This window comes from Spea bombifrons, chromosome 8, assembly GCF_027358695.1.
Source record: "Spea bombifrons isolate aSpeBom1 chromosome 8, aSpeBom1.2.pri, whole genome shotgun sequence".
NCBI classification, from domain to species: Eukaryota; Metazoa; Chordata; class Amphibia; order Anura; family Pelobatidae; genus Spea; species Spea bombifrons.
In genome coordinates this window covers 28,533,401-28,560,996 of record NC_071094.1, presented here as the reverse complement: position 1 = coordinate 28,560,996, position 27,596 = coordinate 28,533,401, and the positions used below count along the sequence as shown (strand labels likewise).

The following is a 27,596-nucleotide window of genomic DNA, read 5'->3' as shown; positions in this document are numbered from 1 at the left end:
CTTGCCAAAACCATGGGCATTGATGTGGAGTCCCCCCCTGAGTATGTGTAAGAATTTGTGCCCATTCAGCCAAAAGGGCATTTGCGAGGACAGATACTGATGTATGATGAGCAGGCCTGGCGCACAAGCAGCGTTCCAATACATCCCAACCGTGTTACCTGAGGTTAGGGTCAGGGCTCTCCCCCACAGCCAGCCCCATATCATTATTCCTCCTCTACCTAACTTTACAGCAGGTGTTATGCATTCTGGTAGTGTTTCACTGGCATCTTCCAAACCCAGATTCGTCCATCAGACTTCCAGATACTGAAGTTTGATTCATCACTCCAGAGAACACACTTTCTCTGCTCCAGAGGCCATTGTCGGTGTGCTTTACACAGACGCCTGGCATCGTGCAAAGTGATCTTCAGCTTGTGTGCAGCTGCTCGGCCATAGAAACCCATTTCATGAAGCTCCCGATACACACAGTGCTTGTGCTTATGTTGCTTTCAGAGACCATTTGGAACTTTTATAGTGAGAGCCTACAAAGGACAGGTGATTTTTGCATGCTTCAGGTCTCTGCAGCCCTGTGGCTGAGCTGTTGCTCCCTAGACGCGTCAGCTTCACAATAATAGCGTTTACAACAGACTCACGTAGATTTAGTATTGCAGAAATTTCCCGAATTGACTTGTAAAGATGGCATCATATTACTGTCATGTGTGACTGAGCGGCCTAAATGCTTGATTTTATATCCTGTCGGCAAAAGGCGTGCCTGAAACGTTTAAAACCCTATAATCAGGAAGGGTGACCACATACCTTTGGTCGTATAGTTTATCCCTGGTGCCTTGGCTTCTGTGTATTTCTTTTTGCATTCATATGTTCTAGCATCCTACTGTTAAGCTGGAACCTTCCGTTTTCCAAAAAAAAAAATATAATCCTGGCTTTTTGGGTATATTTGGTCTGCTAGAGACATTTACATTTAGAACAATAGGATATCTTGTTTAGGATTTTTTGACAAGTGGGCATACTAAACATGAAAAAATCATACTTGAAACATTTTAATGTATTAAGGGATTTTTTTCTGTTTTGGAAATAGTGCTGTATATAGTAATGTATCTTATAATTGCCAAAAATATACAGTCTGGAGGCTGTCATTGTTAGCCGTGATAGTTTAGGTGACTTTCCCTACTCAAACACCACTCATTCTTTATGGAGCTGAGTAATCCATATACTTTAATCAGTCAGTGTCCGGCTGGCTGACGGAGACACGGTACGGTTTGCTGCGGCTGCCTGGCGGAGACGCGGTACGGTTTGCTGCGGCTGCCTGACGGAGACACGGTACGGTTTGCTGCGGCTGGGTGAGGGAGACACGGTACGGTTTGCTGCGGCTGGGTGAGGGAGACACGGTACGGTTTGCTGCGGCTGGGTGAGGGAGACACGGTACGGTTTGCTGCGGCTGGGTGACGGAGACACGGTACGGTTTGCTGCGGCTGGGTGATGGAGACACGGTACGGTTTGCTGCGGCTGGGTGATGGAGACACGGTACGGTTTGCTGCGGCTGGGTGACGGAGACACGGTGCGGTTTGCTGCGGCTGGCTGACGGAGACACGGTACGGTTTGCTGCGGCTGGCTGACGGAGACACGGTACGGTTTGCTGCGGCTGGGTGATGGAGACACGGTACGGTTTGCTGTGGCTGGCTGACGGAGACACGGTACGGTTTGCTGCGGCTGGGTGACGGAGACACGGTACGGTTTGCTGCGGCTGGGTGATGGAGACACGGTACGGTTTGCTGCGGCTGCCTGACGGAGACACGGTACGGTTTGCTGTGGCTGGGTGATGGAGACACGGTACGGTTTGCTGCGGCTGGGTGACGGAGACACGGTGCGGTTTGCTGCGGCTGGGTGACGGAGACACGGTACGGTTTGCTGCGGCTGGGTGACGGAGACACGGTGCGGTTTGCTGCGGCTGGGTGACGGAGACACGGTACGGTTTGCTGCGGCCGGGTGACGGAGACACGGTGCGGTTTGCTGCGGCTGGGTGACGGAGACACGGTACGGTTTGCTGCGGCTGGGTGATGGAGACACGGTGCGGTTTGCTGCGGCTGGGTGACGGAGACACGGTACGGTTTGCTGCGGCTGGGTGATGGAGACACGGTACGGTTTGCTGCGGCTGGGTGACGGAGACACGGTACGGTTTGCTGCGGCTGGGTGGCGGAGACACGGTACGGTTTGCTGCGGCTGGGTGACGGAGACATGAGCGAGATGAGCTGAACGCTTCCGATCTGCCATCAAAATCTACGTTTTTATAAGGACTGTTTGCTTTTTTCTTGTAAATATCATAATAGACAGTTACTGTTAAAGTAAAGCTTGTTTGGAGTTTGAGGCCGGTGTTTCAGTTTGAATAGGAGCTCGGTTGTAAAATCTGTATAGTTTGGTCTGACCCCAGTCCCGGAGATCCAGCCCAAACCGATACCGCGTCAGACTGAATACATTGTGCTTGTTTGTTTATCATCATCATATTTCAGACCACATTCAAGTTCCTGTCTAAAAGTATACAGCCCTGTATATAGTGCAAATCTGTGATGTCTATAAACATTACATAGATAAATATCTTGTTTGGCTTCCATATGACTCTTATTAGTGGAATCTATCGCCATGGCATATCTGCGCCTGGAAGTGTGAAGCATCCTGGTTAATGCGCTCGGCTGCTATTCTTGTAAGCCATGAATTCTAAATATGTGTTTTTTTTGCTTTTGAAGTAGCTGACCTAGATTTAAAAGCTTTTTTTTTTTTTTTTTTTTTGCTGTAAGGAAGCACGGGGCAGTTTTCATTCAGTGATGACAGTCATGGTTAGTTTTTGTTTGTTCTGTGCAGGAATTACCATATTGCTTTATTTAATTGAATTTTGTTGCTGGAAAATACATTTTGTGTGAGAAAACGCCTTGTGTAAGAACGCATGTCAGACCGGAAAGCATTTTATACATCTGTTAGCTGTATTTCCTAGTTAATTTAATGCTTTTGAATAGGGCTGCAACTAACGATTATTTTAATAATCGATTAATCGGCCGATTATTTTTTCGATTAATCGATTAATCGGATAAAAAAAAACAATATGCAAATTTTTCGTTTATTTAAAAGAATTTAATGAACTGGATGTTAAAAAACAACTTAAAATTTACATTAACATTCTTATTTTGTTATGATGTAATAAAAAACAATATTTTCAAAGTACAAGAACCCACACAATATTTATGCACTTTGCACCCAGCACTTTGCACCCAGCACTTTGCATCCAGCCCTTGCACTTTGCACCCAGCCCTGGCACTTTGCACCCAGCACTCAGCACTTTGCACCCAACACTGTGCCCCAGCCCTGGCACTTTGCACCCAGCACTTTGCACCCAGCACTGGCACTTTGCACCCAGCACTTTGCCCCAGCCCTGGCACTTTGCACCCAGCACTTTGCACCCAGCACTTTGCACCCAGCCCTGGCACTTTGCACCCAGCACTTTGCAGTCAGCACTTTGCCCCAGCCCTGGCACTTTGCACCCGGCACTTTGCACCCAGCCCTGGCACTTTGCACCCAGCACTTTGCACTGTGCCCCTGCACCCAGTCTCCAACTCTGCCCTGCACCCAGCCCTGCCCCCACATTCTGCCCTGCACCCACACCCTGCCCTGCCCCCCACCCCCACTCTGCCCTGCCCCCCCACCCCCACTCTGCCCTGCACCCAGTCTCCCACTCTGCCCTGCACCCAGTCTCCCACTCTGCCCTAACCCCCCCACCCCCACTCTGCCCTAACCCCCCCACCCCCACTCTGCCCTAACCCCCCCACCCCCACTCTGCCCTGCACCCACACTCACACCCTGCATCCCCACCCCCACTCTGCCCTGCACCCAGTCTCCTGCCCTGCATCCCCACCCCCACTCTGCCCTGCACCCAGTCTCCTACCCTGGCCTGCCCCCCCACCCCCACTCTGCCCTGCACCCCCACTCTCCCCTGCACCCACACTCACACCCTGCCCTGAAACCCCACCCCCACCCCGCCGTGGACCCCCACCCCGCCGTGGACCCCCACCCCCGCGAATCGCTCTGTGCGAATGGAGTCGCTCTGTGCGAGTGGCTCCATTCGCACAGAGCGAATCGCTCTGTGCGAGTGGCTCCATTCGCACAGAGCGATTCGCTCTGTGCGAGTGGCTCCATTCGCACAGAGCGAATCGCTCTGTGCGAATGGAGCCACTCGCACAGAGCGAATCGCTCTGTGCGAATGGAGCCACTCGCACAGAGCGAATCGCTCTGTGCGAATGGAGCCACTCGCACAGAGCGAATCGCTCTGTGCGAATGGAGCCACTCGCACAGAGCGATTCGCTCTGTTCGAATGGAGCCACTCGCACAGAGCGATTCGCTCTGTGCGAATGGAGCCACTCGCACAGAGCGATTCGCTCTGTGCGAATGGAGCCACTCGCACAGAGCGATTCGCTCTGTGCGAATGGAGCCACTCGCACAGAGCGATTCGCACATAGACATAAAGAATACTTACCTCCGCTACGGACTCGTTCCACTTCAAACTTTTAAAACTTTATTGAACTCGATTGAAGCGCGTCACATCCGTCACGTAGCTAGAAGGCGGAGACTGCAGAGCGTGGAGCAGAAGCGGGGAACGCTGGCGGAGGTAAGTAAAAGGAGCCTAGTGCTCCAACGACGAATCGATCACTCGATTAATCGATAACGGAAATCGTTATCGATGATTTCCGTTATCGATTATTATCGATTTTATCGATTCGTTGTTTCAGCTCTACTTTTGAATACTAAAATAGTTTTAGAATCTGCATAAGAAACAGGTCTTTTCACTCGGCATAAAACCTAACATTTACAGACCTTTAACTGCTAGGACACCATGGATACCCATAATATATAATGACCCACGTGTGTTTATATTGAACATAGTGAAATTGTTTTTAAGTCATTATTGATGCTATAATTAATAAAATGTATGGCTTCTACTTTGCCCATTTCTTCTGACGTAGAGGCAAAGCCCGTAATCGGTCCTTGGTCTCTTAGAAAGTTGCTGCTGACAGCTAACTTTTTGACCCTTCTTGATGTGTTGGTTCCTGGCTCCCAAAAAAATAAAATCTTCTAAATTTTGTATAATTTTCACTATTCATGTTAAACATACATTAGATTTTCTGGTGGTTGCTGTTTTGTTAGTTTTTGTAGTGATGCAGTAAAAGATGAATGAGTCTAGACTTCTCTGTGAAAAACTCACCAGTCACATTTCTGTAGCCATGGCTACCAGGCTCCTGGGGTTTGTTAAGCCGGGCCATGTTATACACCATAAAGGAAATGCCAGATCATGTTCTGAATACAAAGGCTAGAGGCACAAGTAGCAAGCGGAGTGGCGTTTACCTTCACATGGTAACAAGATTACCCCCTGCTGGAGATGATAATATCGCTCATTCAAGAGCCATTACAGTTTTGCTTGCAATTCATGTTTGTTTAGAAAATGTGTTATTTAATGGAATCCAAATAGTCGCAATTGTTTCAAAAAAAGTGAAATATATGGTGGGTAACACACAGAAGCGTTTATTGTCCGGATGTGAGCTATATTTTAATCCTGGACGCTCATAGTCTGGTTTAAAGCAGTTTCCAAATACAGTCGTGCAGAACGTACCTATTTCTCCATACCTCATTTGCATTTTTAGCTAAGTTTGTTTATGAATATTATTTAAAGTAAAAATGCTGAATATTTAACAAATTGAAATCACAAGCATTCATTGCCAGGTTCTGCAGGATGCACCCCAATGCATTTGCAAAGGGGGGGGTGTACATTTTAGTTATTTGGACTTATAGTGTGTGTAGGTGTGTATGTATTTATGTATGTATGTATATATATATGTATGTATGTATGTTTATAATATATATGTATATAGACTCTTGCTTTGCTGCATACACCGCTTTGTGCTCATTAAAAGCCCGTGGACAACCTCCGCCGGGGCTTCTAGGGCATATAGGTGGGGTATAAGGCATTTCTGGGCGGCAGAGCAGCAAGTCATGGGGCAGATGTGCATAACATGAATTAATATTTACTAGTAAAACTTTTTTCCCCCATATGGTAATTTTCCTAAATTAATAGTCACATTTTGGGGGTCGTCTTATAATTGAGCAAATGCGGTACTTTATAAAGTGATGGAAATGTGTTGGTTCAGAAATGATTATGGATTGGCGGCTACTGCTATAATACTGGATTTGATTAGCTAGTTTCATATTTGGAAACCATCATTTTCTGTCTACATGAATGATCCTGTTAATCGTAAAACATTAAATATATTTTTTTGTATAATTTTACAATTATAGTTCACATCAGCAGCAAGTATTTTCAAATCAATGTAGCCACTGGTTCTCTTTATCTTATTTCTATCGATCAGCGCAACAATTACCCTAGACGTATTTTGCTGCGCTTACATGGTAGATGTATTAACCAGTTTATTCCACCCTTTTACTATTTTTCATCCTCTCGTGCTTTTCTTGGTTTCATTGTTTTACATTTATCATAGAAATGTATTACAGTGAATGTGTATTGTGTGTGTAATATATATATATATATATATATATATATATTAGGGCTGCAACTAACGATTATTTTAATAATCGATTAATCGGCCGATTATTTTTTCGATTAATCGATTAATCGGATAAAAAAAACAATATGCAAATTTTTCGTTTATTTAAAAGAATTTAATGAACTGGATGTTAAAAAACAACTTAAAATTTACATTAACATTCGTATTTTGTTATGTTGTCAAAATACAACAACCCAAACACAATATTTATGAAACAAAATAATCCCAAACATTCTGAAAATAGGTGGACTATTACTGTTCAAGAAACTTTGCATTAGAATGCAAAAATGTCAACATGTCCACATGCTCAGGGCTGAGGCAGGCTCTCTTTTTGCAAGCAATGTTGCCTGCAGCAGAGAAGAGGCGCTCTGATGGAGTGGAGGTGCCTGGGATGCACAAGTAGGATTTTGCCAGTTTTGCCAAGGTAGGATATTTATGTTGGTTGGTGTTCCACCAATTCAAAGGGTTTCTCTCCTTGGCAAGGGGCCTCTCTGCAAAATAAGACTGGACCTCATTTTGTACTTGAGTATGAATATCCTCCTCCTCAAGTTTCCCCTCTCTAGTCTCCTCTTCACTGCTGCCCCCAGACTCAAGGAGTGAGTCAAGTAGAGAAGCAGCAGATGTTGAGGGCACGTCAACTGTCGCTACAGGCGAAGAGGTTGTTTCCTGCTGCAACATCATCCTTTTTACAGTCAGCGCCTCTGTCTGCACTTTTGCCTGTACACTTATAATTTGCTCTGGTGTTAAAAACTTCAGTCTCCTAAATCGTGGATCCAGGGCAGAGGAAACAACAACAATGTTTGGGATGTCTTCAAAAAGGATCCCCTTCCATCTGCTTTGAAGCTGGTCTTTTACTGTGGCTTGGAAGCTCTTCAGGGGAGATGATTCAAAACAGGCAACCTCATTGGACCTTAACAGCCCCTTCACAAGTGCAGGCATGGAAGATACAGTTACATATTCTTGGCCACTCATGAATACAGTGGCGCATTCAAAAGGCTTAAGTGCGGTTGAAAGTTCTTCAAGAAGATTCCACTGTTCTGGCTTTAACTCCAAATAATGTTTGCCCCTTTGAGTAACAGATGGGTCAGACAGAGTGGCAGTTACGGGCCACCTTTGTTCAATAAGTCTGTCGACCATATAGTAAGTGCTATTCCATCTAGTACTTACATCCTGAAGAAGTTTGTGCTCTGGCGTACCCATCTGCTTCTGTTTTTCCTTTAACTTAGTGCTGGCTAGCTCACTTTTTTTAAAATGCTCAACAAGTCCTCTTGCAGCACCAACAGCTCTTTGAATTCCAGAGTGCTTTAACGCAGCATTGATCACCAGCTGTAATGTGTGGCCAGTGCAGCGAATACTGGCCCACCCATGCTTGTCCTCTAGGATTTTTACAGCAGCCACAATATTTGCACCACTGTCATGTACAATGGCAATTATTTTTTTATCTGGAATCTCGAACTTTGCGGCGACCTCCTCTATCCATTCTGCGATGTTTGCAGCTGTATGTCTGTCTTCAACAGGCATTGTAGTGAGACAGAGAGAAGACAGCTTCCAGTCATCCCCTATATAGTGGCATGTAATGCCAAGGTAAGCCTCAGTAGCTACACTTGTCCAAATATCTGCTGTAAAAGCAATTCTGCAGTCATTAGCGCTGATGGCATCCTTCACATTCTGAAATGCCTCTTGGTACTTCCTCTCCACTAGTTTGGTGAAATGAGTTCTTGAGGGAAGAGTATATCCGGGGTTTAGTACACTGACCATGCTTTGGAATCCTTGGTCTTCAACCATGGATAGTGGTCGCATGTCAGTGACCAGCATTTTCAGAATGGAATTGGTTATAAGCTTTGCTTGTTGTGGAGTGCACTGGGGATTTCGTTGCACAAAATCTGTCATGGTACGCTGTTTCTTCCTGAAAGTAAAAAAAATATATTAATTAATAGATTTATAGATTATATGATTGGTAGTGGAATGCAGAAAAAACTATTTCTGTGTAACTCAATTTATCATTTGGGTTTAACGTACCGTCCTGATGTTTCACCTTCCTCCGTGAAGCCCACATGTTTCCTTTTCATGTGCTGGTTCATCACGGTTGTGCTTCCGTGCCACACAAGCTCCATTTTGCATAGGTTACAGGTTACAACCTTCTTTGCAGCATTTAAAGTAAAATGCTCCCATGCCTTAGAGTACTTGGGCCGCACACTTTTTTCAGCGGTTGCCTTGCCAGAATCCTCAGCCATTTTTATTATAAAGTACGGTGTTCTTTGCAGCTAGAATACAAAAATAAGTTTGGTGTAAATATTATTGCAGTGTAGTTTTCCCAGCACCCATATTTGCACTTGCCCCAGCACTTTCCCCTGCACCCAGCACACAAGTTTGCACCCAGCGCACAAGCTTGCACCCAGCGCACACGTTTGCACCCAGCGCACACGTTTGCACCCAGCGCACACGTTTGCACCCAGCGCACACGTTTGCACCCAGCGCACACGTTTGCATTGTGCCCCCACCCCTTTGCACTGTGCCCCCACCCTCACTCTGCCCTGCATCCCCACCCTCACTCTGCCCTGCACCCAGTCTCACAGCCTGCCCTGCATCCCCACTCTGCTCTGCACCCAGTCTGCCACCCTGCCCTCCCACCCCCACTCTGCCCTGCACCCAGTCTCACACCCTGCCCTGCACCCAGTCTCACACCCTGCCCTGCCCTGCACCCAGTCTCACAGCCTGCCCTGCACCCAGTCTCACAGCCTGCCCTGCATCCCCACTCTGCTCTGCACCCAGTCTCACACCCTGCCCTGCCCCCCCACCCCCACTCTGCCCTGCACCCAGTCTCACACCCTGCCCTGCATCCCAACCCCCACTCTGCTCTGCACCCAGTCTGCCACCCTGCCCTCCCACCCCCACTCTGCCCTGCACCCAGTCTCACACCCTGCCCTGCACCCAGTCTCACACCCTGCCCTGCCCTGCACCCAGTCTCACAGCCTGCCCTGCACCCAGTCTCACAGCCTGCCCTGCATCCCCACTCTGCTCTGCACCCAGTCTCACACCCTGCCCTGCCCCCCCACCCCCACTCTGCCCTGCACCCAGTCTCACACCCTGCCCTGCATCCCAACCCCCACTCTGCTCTGCACCCAGTCTGCCACCCTGCCCTCCCACCCCTACTCTGCCCTGCACCCAGTCTCACAGCCTGCCCTGCATCCCCACTCTGCCCTGCACCCAGTCTCACACCCTGCCCTGCCCCCCCACCCCCACTCTACTCTGCACCCAGTCTCACACCCTGCCCTGCATCCCAACCCCCACTCTGCTCTGCACCCAGTCTGCCACCCTGCCCTCCCACCCCCACTCTGACCTGCATCCAGTCTCCTGGCCCCACTCTGCCCTGCACTCACATCCTGCCCTGCATAACCCCTGCCCCCCCACCCCCTGTGCCGCGGACCCCCCACCCCCTGTGCCGCGGACCCCCCACTGTGCAGCGCACCCCCCCCACTGTGCAGCGCACCCCCCCACTGTGCAGCGCACCCCCCGAATCACTGTGCAGCGCACCCCCCCACTCACTCTGCCGCACGCACGCACACACGCACACACGCACACACGCGCACACACACACACACACACACACACACACTCTGCCGCGCACCCAGTCTCGCACATAAACATTCGCACAGACAATAGACAAAGAGTACTTACCTCCGCTACGAACTTGTTCCACTTCCAACTTGCTAGTAGACGCGCGTCACATCCGTCGTCACGTAGCTTGAAGAAGGCGGAGACTGCAGAGCGTGGAGCAGAAGCGGGGAACGCTGGCGGAGGTAAGTAAAAGGAGCCTCCAACGACGAATCGATCGCTCGATTAATCGATAACGGAAATCATTATCGATGATTTCCGTTATCGATTATTATCGATTTTATCGATTCGTTGTTTCAGCTCTAATATATATATATATATATATATATATATATATATATATATATATGTGTGTTTAAAACATGTTCTCAATTAAATTCTGACACATTATAGAAAAAATGTAACCTAATTGTTTCGATATGAAAAGAATACCACGGGAGTAATAAGTGTGTCAAGCTCTGGGTCAACAACAGCCTTCCTTTCCTTCGGTTCGCCTTAGGCTAGAGCTCCACCTTGTGATCTTAAAGAACTATAATATCTTGTAACTGCCTACGAGAAGAACGCATTCTTAACACGCCACTAAATCCAAATTCAAACAATGTGAGGAATCTAATGCCGGAGTTCGGTTCACACAAAGCAATATAAAGTCATGTGATGTTTATTGTGTGATGTGAGATAACCATGCGAAATATTTAATTGTAAATACTTAAGTAAAGAGATAGTTTTGGGGGCTTTTTTTTCTAAATCTGTTTATTCAGATGACACATCAAATACATGGAAATCATTCCCAAAAAACACACAGGAAATATTCCGTTCTATATCAAGAGCGGTTCAAAAAACCGGGACGTTGCGGAAACGTGTGTCATCACCTTCTCCATTTTGGGTTCTTCCATCTTTAACACAAAAGGATAAAACTAGGTTAACAAATTTATTAGAAACTCCTTAACTGAGCCCCCCCCAACCCGTATCGTTTCAATCAACAGAATCTACAGCAAAAACCCACAAGGAATCGGCCACCGACACCGTCCTGTGCGTCTCTTGTTACTTAAAATGGTTTTTTTCCTTAACAGAAGCTTTCTGGTCGTTGGGATTGAGTATTTCAAGCAAAAGGCTTATGAAAAAATTATTCCAGGGACGTTGGTTTACCAGAAGATGATAAAGAAATGATAGCAGCTCCAGAAATACCAACTGACTTCAACCTCCTCCAGTAAGCAATAAAGCACTTCTTTTGGAAAAAGCATTTGACTTTTGTCACACACAATAGCGCACAATTATATTATCTACCCCTTTGTGTTTGTGAATTCTGTTTTCCACATATCCCTTCTTCTTTTTGCCGTTGGATTGTAAATCAATTGTAAACTTTGTCCTCCGCGTTCCTCCTCATTCTGGTACTCGGTAGTGAACCGGTCCCTGTCACAGGACTTAGAACTCTGCTTAATTTAGCAGTACTCACAAAACTGTTGTTTTTATCCTAATCTTTTGTTGTTGTTTTTTTTTTCATATATTTTGTCCGTGCAGCCTAATTATTTAAAGACACAAAGAATTAGATACTAATTTTCTCATTTATGGCAGAATATTTTAAAATGTAATGCATGGTTGTATTTAATAGTATTGTATAGTAATGATTTATTATTATAGTAATGATTTATTTATTTTTATTTTTTTCAGACCCCTAGATCCATCTCTCCATGATATGGGCCCACTTTCCTGCAATGCTGGACCAAGGTATGACTATATCAAGCCTCTGTAATGGCAAAATTATTTAAACAAATAAAAAACCTTGTTGTTTCATGCTTTGGTTCCTTAGTTTTGCAGTTTTATGACCAATACATGTTCTTGCTGGGACTTTTTCAACTTCTTTTGATTTTTAAGTAATCAAAAGAAGACAATATCTGCCACGTACGCCCTTTGTTTTAGCAAACATGACATTTTCTCATTATAGTTATTTACTTTAAATAGACGTAACCTGCAGATTCCAATGGTTTGCATGAACCAGAACATTTTTGCCCCAACATTTCCTCATGTTCACTTTAAAAATATGTAACTATTTCTCATTTTATAAATACTCGACAAGTCCCAAAAAGCAGAAGGCCGTGTTAAAAAGCTTAAAAAATACTCTTTCCTGGCTTTATGAATATCTGGTTTGCTTTGCCCCTCAAACCTCAATAGCTCCCCCACAGCTTAGACCTGCTCTAATATATTAGCAAAATTAGCTAATATAGCTAATATTAGCATTCACAAAAGAATGTGACTGCAAAGCTTTGCACTTATGTACCATTCATTGTTAAGCTGTTCTGTGGCAATTTTAAATATCCTCTTGAATACCAAAACCTTGTAACGCCGTTTGTTTTTCCATTTCAGAGACACAGAGACGCACTTCTCGTCAGATACTGACTTTGATGACACTGAAGGAAAAATTCCAAAGCAAGGAAAAGGAAAGGTATGCTTCATTGTAGAAGCACTGATACCGTTTCAGCTCACCCAAATGCGCAGTGCTCGCTGATCTTTGTAACCAAGTTAATGTTATTGTACTACTCGAGAAAAGTAGTTGCGAACTTGGACGGGGAAAACAAGCAACTGTCGACTGGTTGAGGGCAGTATATTGTGTTGATAATTTACAAGGTCATTTCCTGTTTTTACAATGGCAGAAAGGAAAGAAAGGTCCTGTAGAAAAAGGCAAAGGCATGAAGGGTGGTGGCCCTAATTGGATGAATGGACATCATCAACAAAACGGAGTAGAGAACATGATGCTCTTCGAAGTGGTGAAGATGGGCAAAAGTGCAATGCAGGTAAAGCAACAGACTGCAGTAACTTTTAAACACATTAATTAATACGATAGATCTGACACAATGAAATCTATTTACGAAATTAACTATTAAATCAATAACTATGCAGCTAAAGATACTAGTTCTTTGTATCTTATGTCACGAGTGATTTATATAGAGACATTCTAAAATGTTACTTTTAAAGCTTGTTGATTTGTTTTGTAGGTGGCATGGCTTGTCTGAAAGATTGTAGATTTATCCTATGTTTTATCCAAAATTATCCCCATGGTACCATTGTTATTTCACATCCTTAAGTCTTTGTAGCCTTATTGCTTATTTGTGAGTGTATTACACTATTTGAGCGGTGGATTAAAACATTCTGCTATAGACATAATATTCTTAATTCGGTAAGATTTCATTTTTAAAGGGAACTGTCCAGACTTTTTTTTGTTGTTGTTGTTGTCATGGACTTAAGTAGGATGCATTCATCATTTTAGTAGCCCTCTTCTTAACTCTCTCCGTACTGTCGATATCCCACTGGTGATGGGGTCTTCAGAATGTACATATTTCTAGATGAAGTCTGACCCGAGATCGCCTGCCTTCCTCAGAAAAAATACTCTAATGCCCCTCTCTTTTGTTGTCCTTATTAGCATTGCACAGAACATGTGTTTTTTCTTAGGTACTGGTACTATTTGATTCTTGATTTTCAAGCGATTCTCCAATAAAATACTGATTATTTTATATTTTTGTTTTAGTCTGTTGTTGATGATTGGATAGAAGCGTATAAACACAATAAGGATGTAGCACTACTCGATCTCATCAACTTCTTCATTCAGTGTTCAGGATGCAAAGGTAATTCTTATAGCTGTGGGTTTATTTATATACTACAGTATATTGTTTGTTCCCTCAGTTGGGTCCATCCTTTGGATACCTTTAATGTGTAAAAGAGCAGTAATTGTCGGGGCTAGATTTGTATACACAGAGCAAAAGTATTTACAGAAATTTTTTGTAAACCCCAAGGTTCACGCATTTTAATTAAAAGCAGCTTTTCCCCTTGTTTTGTCTGCACTGGATTTGGCCTGTAACTCTCTTGCTGAAATGTATAGCTTCTGTAGTATTTGTAAGTTCTTGTATGAATTTTATTTAAACTTTGTGTTAACTTACAGGTGTTGTGACTGGGGAGATGTTCCGCCATATGCAAAATTCTGAAATAATAAGAAGAATGACGGAAGAATTTGATGAGGTACTATCTTTTTTGTGCGACAATAAATGCTCATACGTCGTATGATGTTAATTTCCAGAAATAAAGTACAAAGCCCTTTGTTGCATAAGTGGAAATACGCATATGGTGGTAAAGTCTTAAAGCAGATTATAGGACGCATTCGCTCTGTTAGTAAAGTAAACGTTTCTGGTTCTCATTAGCTTTTGTTAAAGTAACATTTTATTTTGTTTATAGGATAGTGGTGATTATCCGTTAACCATGGCTGGTCCTCTGTGGAAGAAGTTTAGATACAGCTTTTGCGAGTTTATTGGAGTCTTGGTTCGTCAGTGTCAATACAGCATTATATATGATGAGTACATGATGGACACGGTTATCTCGCTCCTCACTGGTCTTTCTGATTCTCAAGTCAGAGCATTTCGACATACAAGCACAATGGCAGGTTTGTACTACGTTTTGTAATCTTGCCCCTCTGCAGTCATTGGAGAAACAGTATTGAGTGCTTCCTCAGTCCCTAACCTATGCTAGTTTACTAACTGAGGCACTGCAGTCTTGAAGAAGACACTTGGTGATCTAGTTGTCAGCTATTTCTGGTTTTGTTTCCCTCTGCATTTCCCAGCAGTCAGTATAAGGAAACTAAATTGTTAGAACATTCATTTTCATATGTTCTCTACCATCTCTGCTATTCAATGTTGTGATGGAGTTCCTCTAAACTGCTGACTTGAGTGGATCTGTTATTATGAGAAGATTAAAGAGAATACACGTAGTATACAGTTGCATTCTCTGAAATAAAGCTCATTCATTTTTTTTATTTCCTAATTTGTTTCCGTTTCTCATAGCTATGAAGTTAATGACAGCATTGGTTAATGTAGCCCTTAACTTGAGCATCAACATGGACAATACACAAAGGCAGTATGAGGCGGAAAGAAACAAAATGATCGGAAAACGAGCGAATGACAGACTAGAACTTTTATTGCAGAAAAGAAAGGAGGTTAGTCTGCATAAAGATATGTCTTTTTTGTTATAGGTTAATCAATCATGTGAAGCTAGAGAGCTGGCGGCTGTAGTCCTTGTTCTTTTTCTTTAAAAAAAAAAAATGGATTTTGGATGCAGTCAGATTACCAATTTAATGCATTTAGTGGACTTAATTAAGTTTGCAACAAATAAAGGGTCTTTTTATCCATTTACCTTATTTCCTGTCTGTTTTCTTAACTTTTTGTTATTCTGCTTAAAAGTCACTTTTATGCATCCTCACAGGATGGCTATTTAGGCTGTTTGACTCTTGAGCAGACTTTATATTCTGTATGTACAATGCATTGTTTGGAACAAAAACTTTTAGACAAGAAGTTTGCATGTTTGATATTAATATTAATTATCAGTGTTGATAAAACAGTTTTTATTTTAAATGTCTGCAGCTGCAAGAAAACCAAGACGAAATAGAAAACATGATGAATGCAATATTTAAAGGTGTTTTTGTTCACAGATATCGGTAAGTTGACTATTTTATGAATTAATGCTCATGATTCTCTTATTTTCTGGCGGCCCGTTGTAAAATGTTTACTACTGTTTTTTTTTGCAGCGATTCTATTGCAGAAATCAGAGCGATTTGCATTGAAGAGATCGGTGTCTGGATGAAAATGTATAGCGATGCCTTCCTTAACGACAGTTATTTAAAATACGTTGGCTGGACAATGCATGACAAGGTATTTTAATGGATCCACATTTGTTATCCACAAAGCATGTGCCGTAAATCTATATACCATAATAATCACAGTTAATGAATTTTAAAGCTATTTGCTTCTGAAAACTTTCGTAAGGGATTGTTACTTTTTTTTTTTTTACACTTTTTGGTGACTGCACTAAATTGTATACGTGACAGTTACTCCAAAATTGATCTCAGATCCCATCCCTTAATCCAACTAGATTTTATGTTTTGCCTAGTTACTTTTCCCTATTTGTGAGGCAGATGAGATAAATGTTAATATGTTGTAAACCATAGTACTCTTTCTGATGCTTCTTGGTTTTCATCCAAGGCACCTGTCATTGTGGAATTACAGTTCATAAATTGAATATGTATGTAACACATATGCAACATAACACATACTTATTACCATTATACAGCAAGGCGAGGTACGGCTGAAATGTCTTACAGCTTTGCAGGGACTATACTACAACCGAGAGCTGAACTCCAAATTGGAGCTGTTCACAAGTCGATTTAAGGTAATCGCCCGCGTGTTTTTTAGTATTGCTGGTAAGGAGTTGTATTACACGTCACTGACATTATTTTTTTTCATGTATGATTTGTAGGATAGAATTGTGTCAATGACCCTTGACAAGGAATATGATGTAGCAGTGCAAGCGATAAAGCTTCTCACTCTTGTTTTACAGTAAGTCAATCTCTGCTGCATCGCTATTGAATATGCTGTGTATACTTTATTTCCCACTAAAAATAAAAAAGTTGGAGGAATGTTTTTCTTCTCTGTTGCCGTTTTGTTTCTTCATAAACACGATTTCTTGAAATGAACCTTATACGTTGAGGTTGAGATTAGTATGTGGTTTGCTAGTTTGCATGTAATGTTGGGTTTGCAGTAGTGTTTGATGTGAACACCTGTTCATAAAATATAACCGTTAGTGTTATTGGTTAGCCATGTATTCTAGTTTCAATGTTTTTCTCTGTACTGTAGAAGTAGCGATGAAGTGCTGACTGCTGAAGACTGTGAAAATGTCTATCACCTGGTTTATTCAGCACATCGACCGGTAGCTGTGGCAGCCGGAGAATTCCTTTACAAAAAGTAAGATTTGTACACAGAACGTGAAAGTCCAGTGTTGTGAATGCCTTTCATGTGTATACGCATTTATCAATATTTAATTTTAAATACCCTTTTATGCATTTATATTAAACTGGAAAAGTGTGTATAAAGCACACTTTTCGTGATAACCTACACTTTTGCTGCTACTGTGTTTGTGGTTTAAATAGATGAAAAGTGACTTTTGCAAGCAAAATTCCTAGGTTTTTGTGTTTGGATATAGGGGTCATTCTATTGTTGTCTAGCGGCACAACTATTGCATATCACTTGTGTGTGAGATGGCTCACCCCGGCTCCCCAATAATGCATCAATAAGCTCAAAACCCACTTTCCCTACCTCACCCGGAAAGGCCTTCCCTTCTTAGCGCACATCCCAAACCCGGAACAGGAGTTAAGAACCTTTTAAAGACCTTTGCAAATTATATCGCGGTTAACGCAGCCTTTATTAATAAATCCTACTCTACTCCTACATTCAGCATCGGTTCATTTCTTTGGCCTCTTTAATATATAAACATTCCTTAATGCTACGTGCTTTTAGTGCATAAATGTATAGTCTGTTTTGTTATATATATATACTCATATATTTATATCTTATTTTAAGACTTTTCAGTTGTCGCGATCCTGATGATGATGGGATTATGAAGCGACGAGGCAGACTTAGTCCCAACGCCAACCTTGTTAAAACATTGGTGTTTTTCTTTTTGGAGAGTGAGGTAGGTTTTTGTAATGCAATGTTTTTATTGTTTTATATGGCGCCATCAAATTCCATAGCGCTGTACAATGGGTGGACAGGACATAACAAGAAGTATGTAACATAACAATGTGATTTACGGAGACGTGAGGAGGGCCCGGCTCAAACGAGCTTACGGTCTAGTATTAAAACAAAGAGAAAGCAATTGATGTTGCATCACGATAATGCATAGAAACCGAACTCACACGCTCATTATTGGGCTAATGCACTGTACAAATGGCCGGTTGAATTAAAAATCAGAGACATCACAGTGACGTCTTGCATGTATTGGTAAGGTTAAACTTGACAGCATGACGGCCGCTTGGTATTCAACTAAGCCCTTAGTCTTTTTGCTGTTCTGATACCCTCTCAGGAAGATTCAGAAAGCAAGAAATCAGGAGATGAAGAAGGAACAAAGCATATTTTAATCTGCAGTTAATTTACTAAATATATTTATAAAAAGGCCTGTAATATATATATATATAATTTAATTTTTTTCAAAAACCATTTTGTTTGACAGTTGCACGAACATGCTGCATACCTTGTGGACAGTATGTGGGATTGCGCAACAGATCTGCTAAAGGACTGGGAATGTATGAACAGTCTGCTGCTGGATGATCCACTGAATGGAGAAGAGCGTGAGTTTTTATTGAATTTATTATCAGGAATTCAGGAAAAGCAAATTATCTTTAGCCATTAGAAAAAATTATAGTTATAAAAGTACCTTGTTTTATTTTTAAATAAGAAACTTGTGGGTAATATTACAGCCCACGTTCCACTGTCCTTAATTTGGCAAACTTTACATTTTATATAAGCAAGGTTTGCAGAAACAAAAGTTGATAGAAAAAAGCTACCTACTTTATTTCATTGCTGCAGAAGCTGGTTTCCATCAGTACCTGTAACGGGATATTGTAAATTTACATACATTTCTATGTGGAAATAGCATGAAGTATAAATATTTTTTATAAAAGTGGGACATGTTTACAGCACAAAAGCCATAGAGGTTTGTTTAGCTATGTCTTTTCCAGAGTTCAAATGACGCAGCTTTCCATAGCCTTACGGTTGTTGGCATTTTTTTAAGCTTCTTTTCTCTATAATGCTTGATGGTTTGTTTCTTTCTTAATTGTCTATTTGAAGCTAAAAACAGTTGTGCTATAGAGAAGTTTCTACAACGAAAAATGAAATGTTTGCTTTCTTTTAATGCAGCTTGTATGAAGTGTGTGTACACACTCAGGAGCCCACCATGATCTCTGTGTTATTACAGATGGCGCTCTTTTTATTTGATTGGTTTGCTTTTTGTCTTTAGCATTGACAGACAGACAAGAGAGTGCCCTGATTGAAATCATGCTTTGTACAATTCGACAAGCTGCCGAATGCCACCCTCCTGTTGGCAGAGGAACAGGAAAAAGGGTGAGGTTTTTTTGCTTCAATAGCACTTAATTTATATCTGTTTCCCTTTTCCTTTTTTTCTGTATTGCCTTTAGTTTTTAAAAGTTTTTATTTTGACCCCAATTTGAATGTCATTTTGCAGTAAGTTGATGTTTTTCTTTTTACTTACAATGATAGGTATTGACTGCAAAAGAAAAGAAAACTCAGTTTGATGACAAGACACGGCTTACAGAACTTTTTGCAGTGTCTCTCCCTCAGCTTTTAGCAAAAGTATGTATGCTCTGTATACACGGAGAATCCGGTTTTCTTGCTTTTCTCTTCAGTGGTTTTTCTGTAACTTGTTAGTCTGTTGCTACAATTTATATCAGCTGGTTGATGCTAATATAGTTTCATTTAGAATAGCAGGCTTATACCATTACCTAAATAAAGTTAATAGTTTTTTTATGTTTCTAGTATTCGGTAGATGCAGAGAAAGTGACCAACCTGTTAATGCTGCCACAATATTTTGACTTGGAAATATATACAACAGGGCGACTGGAGAAGGTAATAGTGCTTTCTTTTTTGTATATATGTATAATCATATTTTATTTTCGTCACAATGGGTGTTTATACGTAAAAGCAAATGTTTTATATTCAGCTGTTATAGTGTTTTTATTGTCATATAGCATATTTAAAGTAGTCAGCTCTGTTAGCACTTCATTGGACTCCAATGATAAACCCAGCAGTTATGATGATAGGCAGTGTTATTTCTCTCGGCTGACCAGGTTCATTGTGTGAACTCTTAGTGTCAAGAATGTAAGGGTGTTCTGTAGATGGATTTCTCAGTATTATACTGTGTCCCGCACATAGGAGTTGCGAAAATGTTAATATAGACCTTGCTGCCATACTTCTAACTACGGATACTCAAAAGATCTTTGCTCATAAATATTTATTTGGTTACCATGACACAAGTAGCGTGTCTATATCACTTTAGTGCATATATTAACCCCTTTAGGGCCAAGACATTTTTACACTTGATAGAATTTCTGCTATGCTCTTGTTGAACCGTAATTTAACTCCTCATTTAGTGTACCCATACTAATTATATACTACTTTGTTTTGTTTATTCCAGGACAAATAGCTCTTTCTTTTTATTCATCTATATAATCCATCATTTAGTATGGGGAAAAAAAACCTTATAAATTGTAAACAACTAGTGCAGATGATAAATACAAACTCACAATATAGTTGTATAGCTGTCCTGAGTTCAGATCTGGTTTTCTACACACATATTGACGTTAAAAAAGCATATTAATTCTTGAGCAGTGAAAATATTCGTACAAAGTTCGCTTTACATAGTATTATTTTGTGCATTTCCCCTCGTAAACGGATTTGTCATTATTATAATTGGTACTTATTTTTTCTTTTCAGCACTTGGAATCATTGCTGCGCCAGATACGCAATATAGTAGAGAAACACACAGACACAGATGTTTTGGAAGCCTGTTCTAAAACATACCACGCTCTGTGTAATGAAGAGTTCACAATCTTTAACAGGGTGGACATTGCGAAGAGTCAGTTGATGGATGAACTGGTCGATAAATTCAACCGCTTACTTGAAGACTTTCTACAAGAGGTTTGTATTTTCTCTGTAAAATGAAGTGTAGCCGGATAGACAGTGATTGTTTTATTTTTAGAATAATATTTTGCTGTACACTTCTTATGCAAAGAGCTACCATGAGCATGTGCCACTAAGGTACATAGGGGTTTTTTCTATAAATTTTGTTTTTGTTTTGTGTTTTTATTTGGAAGCTGTGTTAAAATAGACCAATACTAACATTATGGACAATAGTATCCACATCAAAGGTATGAAAATATTCCAAGTCAAGGGAATAAAAATACGCTGTTGCTGGAATTCTTGGATCTCCAGTCCGAACATACGAGTAACAAGCTAGAGACCAAGAGAGTTGTCCCATAGGTTCATGTTATATTTAAAAAGTTATTGACTTATGTAGGATATATTTTGTTTATCCAGGAAGAAGAACCCGACGAGGATGATGCTTACCAAGTGCTATCAACGTTAAAGAGAATAACTGCTTTTCATAAGTAAGAAAGTGTTATTTTCTTCATGAAGAGTGGAATAGCCTTCCAACAGGAATGGGGAAGGTTAATACAATGATGTGATATAAATATACATGGATTGTGAAGCTATAAATATATTCTAATTGTAATGCAAGGTGAAGAATTGAGTAAGGCTTGAGGTTGTGTAGCAGGTTGGAGAGAAAAAAGGGTCATTCATGCTAAACTATTCAGGTGTCCAGTTGTATTTCTTTGGGTGCTTTGTGTAGTATGCTTAAGAAGACTGGATTTCAGAGCTTTAACTGGGTTATTGATTTTATTTTAAATCGTTAAATGTATTTTGTTTTGTAGTGCCCATGATCTCTCAAGGTGGGATTTGTTCAGCAGCAATTACAAGCTGTTGAAAACTGGCATCGAGAATGGAGATATGCCGGAACAGGTTTGTATGCAAAACACTAATGTCGTTTTGTGTGTTTTAATGAAATGTTCATACTTGACTGTAAGTCTTTTATATTTTCCAGATTGTTGTTCACGCATTGCAGTGTACTCACTATGTCATATTATGGCAACTGGCAAAGGTTTCCGATACAGGCTTATCAAAAGTAAGAGTCTGTTCTATGAGCTTTGTGCATGTGTTGTGTGCCATGATGTCATATGTTTTGCATCTAATGTGTTTTTTCCCCCTGTTAAGGAGGAATTGTTAACCCTAAAAAAGCAAATGAAGGTTTTTTGCCAGATCTGTCAGCATTATCTTACCAATGTGCACACTGCTGTGAAAGAACAGGTCAGTAACAGTGATTGAATATTTCAACCATGATTCCCCTTTTCCATATTAAGTGTACCCACACAAATGTTGTATTGTTTTTATTCAAGGACAGATATGGGATTTCTCTTAATACTACTTGTTTTGTATAGTCTGTCATTTAAAAAAAAAAAAAATCTGATTTATGTTAAACAAAATCACCCGAATATAATAACATCCCACACTTATCTTTGAATTATTTTTGAATTGGATTAGGGCAGGGTTTTTTTTTAATGTTTATTTCCAGCCGAAGGGGTACGAGGTGTTTGGGCATCTATTTTTACATTTTGTTTAACTATATATAAGCATTTTTTATTTTGTTTTTTGGTGGGGTTTTTTATTTATTTTTTTTTACTTTTTTTGACTGGAGATTCTTTTGAGGCTTGTAAACACCTCATAAATATCTTGGAACTGGTCATGGTGACACAACTGGAGTCTTCTTTATAACAATTTTTAACCCCTTAATGACAAAGCCCGTACATGTATGGGCTCAAAATGCATTATTTTCAATCGGTTTAAGGACTGCCCATTGTCCTTAAGGGGTTAAGTTTTTTTACATATGTCTTCCTGTTCACATGGTTTCTTCTTCTCTTCCCTGTGATCACCATTTCTGCTGATCAGAGTGATGGGTAAGCCGGGTTCCATTGCTCTGCATTGCTGATCACAGTACCTGTGATCAACTTGCAGAGGGGCTCATCAGAGGTCTCAGGTCGGTCTGGATAGAAATCCTAAGGGTCACATAGGGGTTAAGTCTGAAGTCTGCCAGTTCTTTTTGCAGACCTGCATCAACACTTTTGTTATGTCATTTCTTAATATTGCACAATATTTACCATACCTCACATTGCTCACAAGTAGCGTCTATCTATATCTATGATCCCTGAAATTTACCGAAGTATTATAATTATCCAGAATAGCTTATATGGGTTACTAATTGACATTTTTTATTTGTATTTTACGCAGGCCTTTACCATTCTCTGTGATGTTTTGATGATCTTTAGCCATCAGATTATGGTTGGAAGTCGGGAATCATTACAGGCACTTATATATACCCCAGATTCGTCTTTGCAGTCAGAACTGCTAAGCTTTATTTTGGATCATGTTTTTATTGATCAGGATGATGACAACAACAGTTCAGGTAAGGAGTAGATTGCATTATGTAGAATAATAAATCCAAAATGAACTGCATGCATGTAAAGATGCAATTGAAGCTATAGTTCCTCTTAGACAAGTCCTTAATTGAACTCTCAAGTATGTTAAGTAAACCTTAGCAAATCTCCCATTGTATTATTTCGAATGGTTTTATCACTTGAAAACATGAAAACTTTTAAAAAGCTTTTATGGAAACACATTGTCAGTGCCTGTGTTTTTCCATTATAATCAGAAACAAGGGAATATTTTACGTGAAAATACTTTGGGATTTAACAACGCAAAGAATGTTGATTCTAATGCTACATTTAGTTAAATGAGTGTCACATGCAGCAGAATAGTTGGAATTTTAAGAATGTTTTATAGACTTCATGTGTATTGCAAACTGCAAACATTTATTCAATTCAGAGCTTACAACATGGAAGATGCAGGGTTTTTTGTACATTTTACAATGCAGTCAGGGTTGGGCAAATATATGTAGCTTAAGCCAACACAAATTTTTACAGGAAAGGACTTTTTATGCGCTTAGGAGGAGTCATGTTTTATTTATTTTTTGTTATTGTATTCCTCTTTAACCCATCGCCGAGAGTCCAACCATGAAAATGTTTTTTCTTTTTGCAAGTGCATGTCATTATTTTTGTTTAATACCTTGATAACCTCAAAAATAACAAGTCATCTTTAACTGCTTTTCTTTCCCCATTAGATGGCCAGCAGGATGATGAAGCCAGTAAAATTGAAGCTTTGCACAAAAGGAGAAACTTACTTGCTGCTTTCTGCAAGCTTATCGTGTACAATGTCGTTGAAATGAATACTGCTGCAGACATTTTCAAACAATATATGAGGGTACGTCTGTACTGGGGTTTGCTGTTCTTACATTTGTGTCTTCGGTCCCAAGAGGCTTGTTGGGGGACCAAGTCACAACCAATGCTGTGTGCTTATATTTTAAAAAAAATATATATAGATATATTAAAAAAAAAACCAAAAACCTTAAACAGCACTGACCCAGAAGTCAAAAGGTGCTTCCAGGTTAGCTGCTGTCAATTAAGATGACCTCAGGGAAAGGTGTTATCTAGGTCATAACAAAAGAAACACACACGATAATGTCTTATCAATTTTCATTTTTTATTACATAACTGATAAGTGACATTTTAGGTCACTGATTATTGATCATATTGAACAATAAATCTTACAAGTGATATGGTGGTGGTTACAGTTTTTATTATTTTACAATATTTACTCGTTATTGCTTTTAACCTAACAAATGATCTGATCTGAATTACTTTCTAGCTCACAGCTCTTCAGCCAGTGACCTAAACCAGTGGATGTGTGTTATGTTCAAATACTTTGTGTAAAGTTATACCTGCTTGTTATACCTGAGATTTTACGATAGGTGTGAATATACAATTTAACAGGACTCGGGGTTCATAAACATAATGGAATAAAGTATTGTATCCTTTTTTTGCCCTCTGATTCTATGTTTAAGAACCCCACATGTGGTTACCTGTTTTTCTGTGCTTTGGTTCTGTCATTGCTGGCATAACAAAATAGTAACTTCTCTTCAAACAAGATAAAAAAAACCTTTTTTTTATTGTTTTTTTATTATGATATCTGGTCATGGAATGGTTATATATTCTGGTTCTTTATTATTGTAACAAAAAGGTTAGGGGTCTTTGGGTTTTTAAAAGATGTTTGAAGAATTTAGATTTTAGAGCACGGACAGCCAGCATAGTATCTAGAAATTCCTAACTGGGTAACTTTTGTGTGGTGTGGTGAAATTGTGTTGTGGCATTACTATCCAAAATTAGTTTTCTAATGAAGCCTGTCTTTTATTTCTAGTATTACAATGACTATGGTGACATTATTAAAGAAACAATGAGCAAAACCAGGCAAATCGACAAAATCCAATGTGCAAAGACACTAATTCTTAGCTTACAACAGGTAAGTTTATTTGATTTACTAAAACAAGTGCCTTTGTTTTACAACAATGTGGCTTTTTGTGGCATTACAATATGTCAGTGATGATTCCTCAATGCTTATGTAACTGACCAAACTGTTATGGGGGTACATCTTCTGAGAACAGTTGTTGTTGTTAAAATACCTTTGTTTGATTCTGTTTAGCTCTTCAACGAGATGATCCAGGAACATAGCTATAACTTTGATAGATCGTCTCCAACATTCAGTGGCATAAAAGAGCTCGCTAGACGATTTGCTTTAACGTTTGGACTTGATCAACTGAAAACCAGAGAAGCCATTGCGATGTTACACAAGTAATGACCTTTTATTCATTTTGCTTTCTTTCTGAAAATGTAAAGTCTAAACCACTTTAGACACTTCAGACAAGTGATGGAACTATTATTGTTTGATATGGTTTGCTTTAAAAGTAAATACTTATGTTGGAGCACTAGTTATCTACTTGATGTTTCTAGTGAAATCCAAGCTTTCAGGAGAGGCCAGAGAATGTCACCAGCACAACTGAATTCTTTTCGTTGTAACTGTGTGTGGGATAAAACTGAATGTATGATGTAACCAGGCCTGTGAATTATACCATATTGTATATGTCTAAACTTAGTGCACACTGTTGATTTCAGGGATGGTATAGAGTTTGCGTTTAAGGAGCCAAGCCCACAAGGTGAAGCCCATCCACCTCTTAACATGGCGTTCCTTGATATCTTGAGTGAGTTTTCTTCGAAACTGATGAGGCAAGACAAAAAAACAGTGTAAGTACATTCGATTCTCAAAGTCCAGTATCAAATGGTTATGCTTGTATGTATGGGAAAAACTAGAAAGTATAGTTTGGGTCAGAAGAGTATCTGAGTAATTCTTTAAAAAAAGGATGTCTGTTGCTAGAATAGTTTCTGGAGCTTTGGAACTACAAACCTCATAATCATCAGTCTGCTCCAATCAATTGGTCCTTCCAACAATTAATATATCTTCTAACAGACCTGTTAATGCTCATTAATTACTACGTAGCCTTTTGTGAGGATATCCTAAAACATCTTTGTAACCCTGAGTACTAACCAGCACATAAGCAAACCTGTAGTCAAGGGAGGGCTGGCATGCCCCAAGGGTTAGTTAAAGCAGAGTGAACCCTCTATTATCCACTAGCACTCACACACACTTTCTAACATACACATCACATTACATGCCACCGTAAGACCAGCCCTGTCTGAAAAAAACATTGGGTCTGGCCCGGGGGCAGCTACTTGTAGCATTTTGCATACCTAGCCCTGTGTTGCTGCTTTATGAATCTATTAACTTAGCTTTATGTATTTCAATGTTCTATATTCTGTATAAATCACCTTGATCTCCGCTTCCAAAGGTGAAGACGTCTAACCTTTTATTTTTTAGGTATGCGTACCTGGAGAAGTTCATGACATTTCAAATGTCCCTTCGTAGAGAAGATGTGTGGCTGCCTCTCATGTCTTACAGAAACTCTCTGTTAGCTGGAGGGGATGATGATACAATGTCTGTTATGAGTGGGATGAGTGGCCGAGGAGGTTCAGTAAGAAGTAAAAAAGCAAAGCCAGCGACTGGGAAGCGGAAAATTCCAGAAGGTGAAGATTACGATTGATAATATTGTCCCTAGTTAGCATTGGTGGTTTTGTTACTGTATATTTGTCTTCTGTTCATTTTTAATAACATTTATTTTTGTTATGATCACATATAGCTGAAGAGAGCAGCAGTAGTGACAGCATGTGGATGAACAGGGAACAAAACATGAACACACCAGTCATGATGCAAACTCCACAGCTCACCTCCACTATTATGAGAGAACCTAAGCGATTGCGACCAGAAGAAAGTTATATGGCAGTCTATCAAATGCAGCCCGAGCATCACCAAACTCCACTTGACTATAAGTAAGTGTAAACAACGGGGTATGTGGGGATGTGCTCACATAGATGGCAATGCTACATTGTAGCAGGAACCTCCATTGTTTGCTTTACTGTTGCTTTAACCCCTTTGTGACAATGGCTGATTTTATTTTTTGTACCCTTTGTGACAATGGCTATTATATATTGTTTTTTTTCAGGACAAGAAGGTCTTTCTTTAGATGTCATTATTGTACTATTTACTATTTTAAAAAAAGAGTGAAATATGGTGAAAAATTTATAAAAAAAATGACTTTTTCTAACTTTTACTTGAAAAATCTTTTACTCATCTATAAAAGCTAATGAAAAAAACCTGCTACATAGATTATACTATTTGTCCTGAGTTTAGAAATACCCAATGTTTTTATGCGTCTTTGCCTTTTTCTGCACGTTATGGGGCAATAAGTACAAGTAGCGTTTTGCTATTTCAAAGCCATTTTTTTCCAAATCTGGTAATTCACCCATGTGCTATTTCGGGTATCTTTGAAGCTGGCCAATACAATTTACGCCATCAAACTATATAGACTAGACACCCCAGGGTATTTCAAATGTTAGTATTTTAACTCTTTCCATGCACTAATTCTACCGCCAGTCTTTGTCAAACT

The 27,596-nt window shown here is 40.4% G+C and overlaps 2 protein-coding genes across 2 annotated transcripts in view; one reads left to right on the top strand and one right to left on the bottom strand.

Annotated features, from left to right (window-relative positions):
* Window positions 1-27,596, top strand: part of STAG2 (stromal antigen 2) — a 43,038-nt gene that overhangs the window by 10,161 nt on the left and 5,281 nt on the right. Inside the window, exons 2-31 of the mRNA XM_053473009.1 lie at window positions 11,279-11,415; window positions 11,877-11,933; window positions 12,570-12,648; window positions 12,857-12,997; window positions 13,729-13,825; window positions 14,140-14,216; window positions 14,430-14,634; window positions 15,032-15,183; window positions 15,608-15,681; window positions 15,772-15,895; window positions 16,314-16,412; window positions 16,500-16,579; window positions 16,877-16,984; window positions 17,600-17,711; window positions 18,249-18,366; window positions 19,035-19,138; window positions 19,295-19,387; window positions 19,571-19,660; window positions 20,528-20,731; window positions 21,131-21,201; window positions 21,526-21,613; window positions 21,696-21,776; window positions 21,866-21,958; window positions 22,937-23,111; window positions 23,826-23,965; window positions 24,959-25,060; window positions 25,241-25,389; window positions 25,711-25,839; window positions 26,471-26,676; window positions 26,790-26,979. Coding sequence (XP_053328984.1) covers window positions 11,372-11,415; window positions 11,877-11,933; window positions 12,570-12,648; window positions 12,857-12,997; window positions 13,729-13,825; window positions 14,140-14,216; window positions 14,430-14,634; window positions 15,032-15,183; window positions 15,608-15,681; window positions 15,772-15,895; window positions 16,314-16,412; window positions 16,500-16,579; window positions 16,877-16,984; window positions 17,600-17,711; window positions 18,249-18,366; window positions 19,035-19,138; window positions 19,295-19,387; window positions 19,571-19,660; window positions 20,528-20,731; window positions 21,131-21,201; window positions 21,526-21,613; window positions 21,696-21,776; window positions 21,866-21,958; window positions 22,937-23,111; window positions 23,826-23,965; window positions 24,959-25,060; window positions 25,241-25,389; window positions 25,711-25,839; window positions 26,471-26,676; window positions 26,790-26,979 — 3,482 coding nt within the window. The 5' untranslated portion in view covers window positions 11,279-11,371. The remainder of the gene's footprint in view (window positions 1-11,278; window positions 11,416-11,876; window positions 11,934-12,569; window positions 12,649-12,856; window positions 12,998-13,728; window positions 13,826-14,139; window positions 14,217-14,429; window positions 14,635-15,031; window positions 15,184-15,607; window positions 15,682-15,771; window positions 15,896-16,313; window positions 16,413-16,499; window positions 16,580-16,876; window positions 16,985-17,599; window positions 17,712-18,248; window positions 18,367-19,034; window positions 19,139-19,294; window positions 19,388-19,570; window positions 19,661-20,527; window positions 20,732-21,130; window positions 21,202-21,525; window positions 21,614-21,695; window positions 21,777-21,865; window positions 21,959-22,936; window positions 23,112-23,825; window positions 23,966-24,958; window positions 25,061-25,240; window positions 25,390-25,710; window positions 25,840-26,470; window positions 26,677-26,789; window positions 26,980-27,596) is intronic.
* LOC128503844 (E3 SUMO-protein ligase ZBED1-like) overlaps window positions 6,846-27,596 on the bottom strand; it is a 32,972-nt gene continuing 12,221 nt past the window's right edge. The window contains exons 3-4 of the mRNA XM_053474039.1: window positions 8,613-8,857; window positions 6,846-8,499 (exon numbers count right to left, since the gene is read on the bottom strand). Of these exons, the coding sequence (XP_053330014.1) occupies window positions 6,846-8,499; window positions 8,613-8,857 (1,899 nt within the window). The remainder of the gene's footprint in view (window positions 8,500-8,612; window positions 8,858-27,596) is intronic.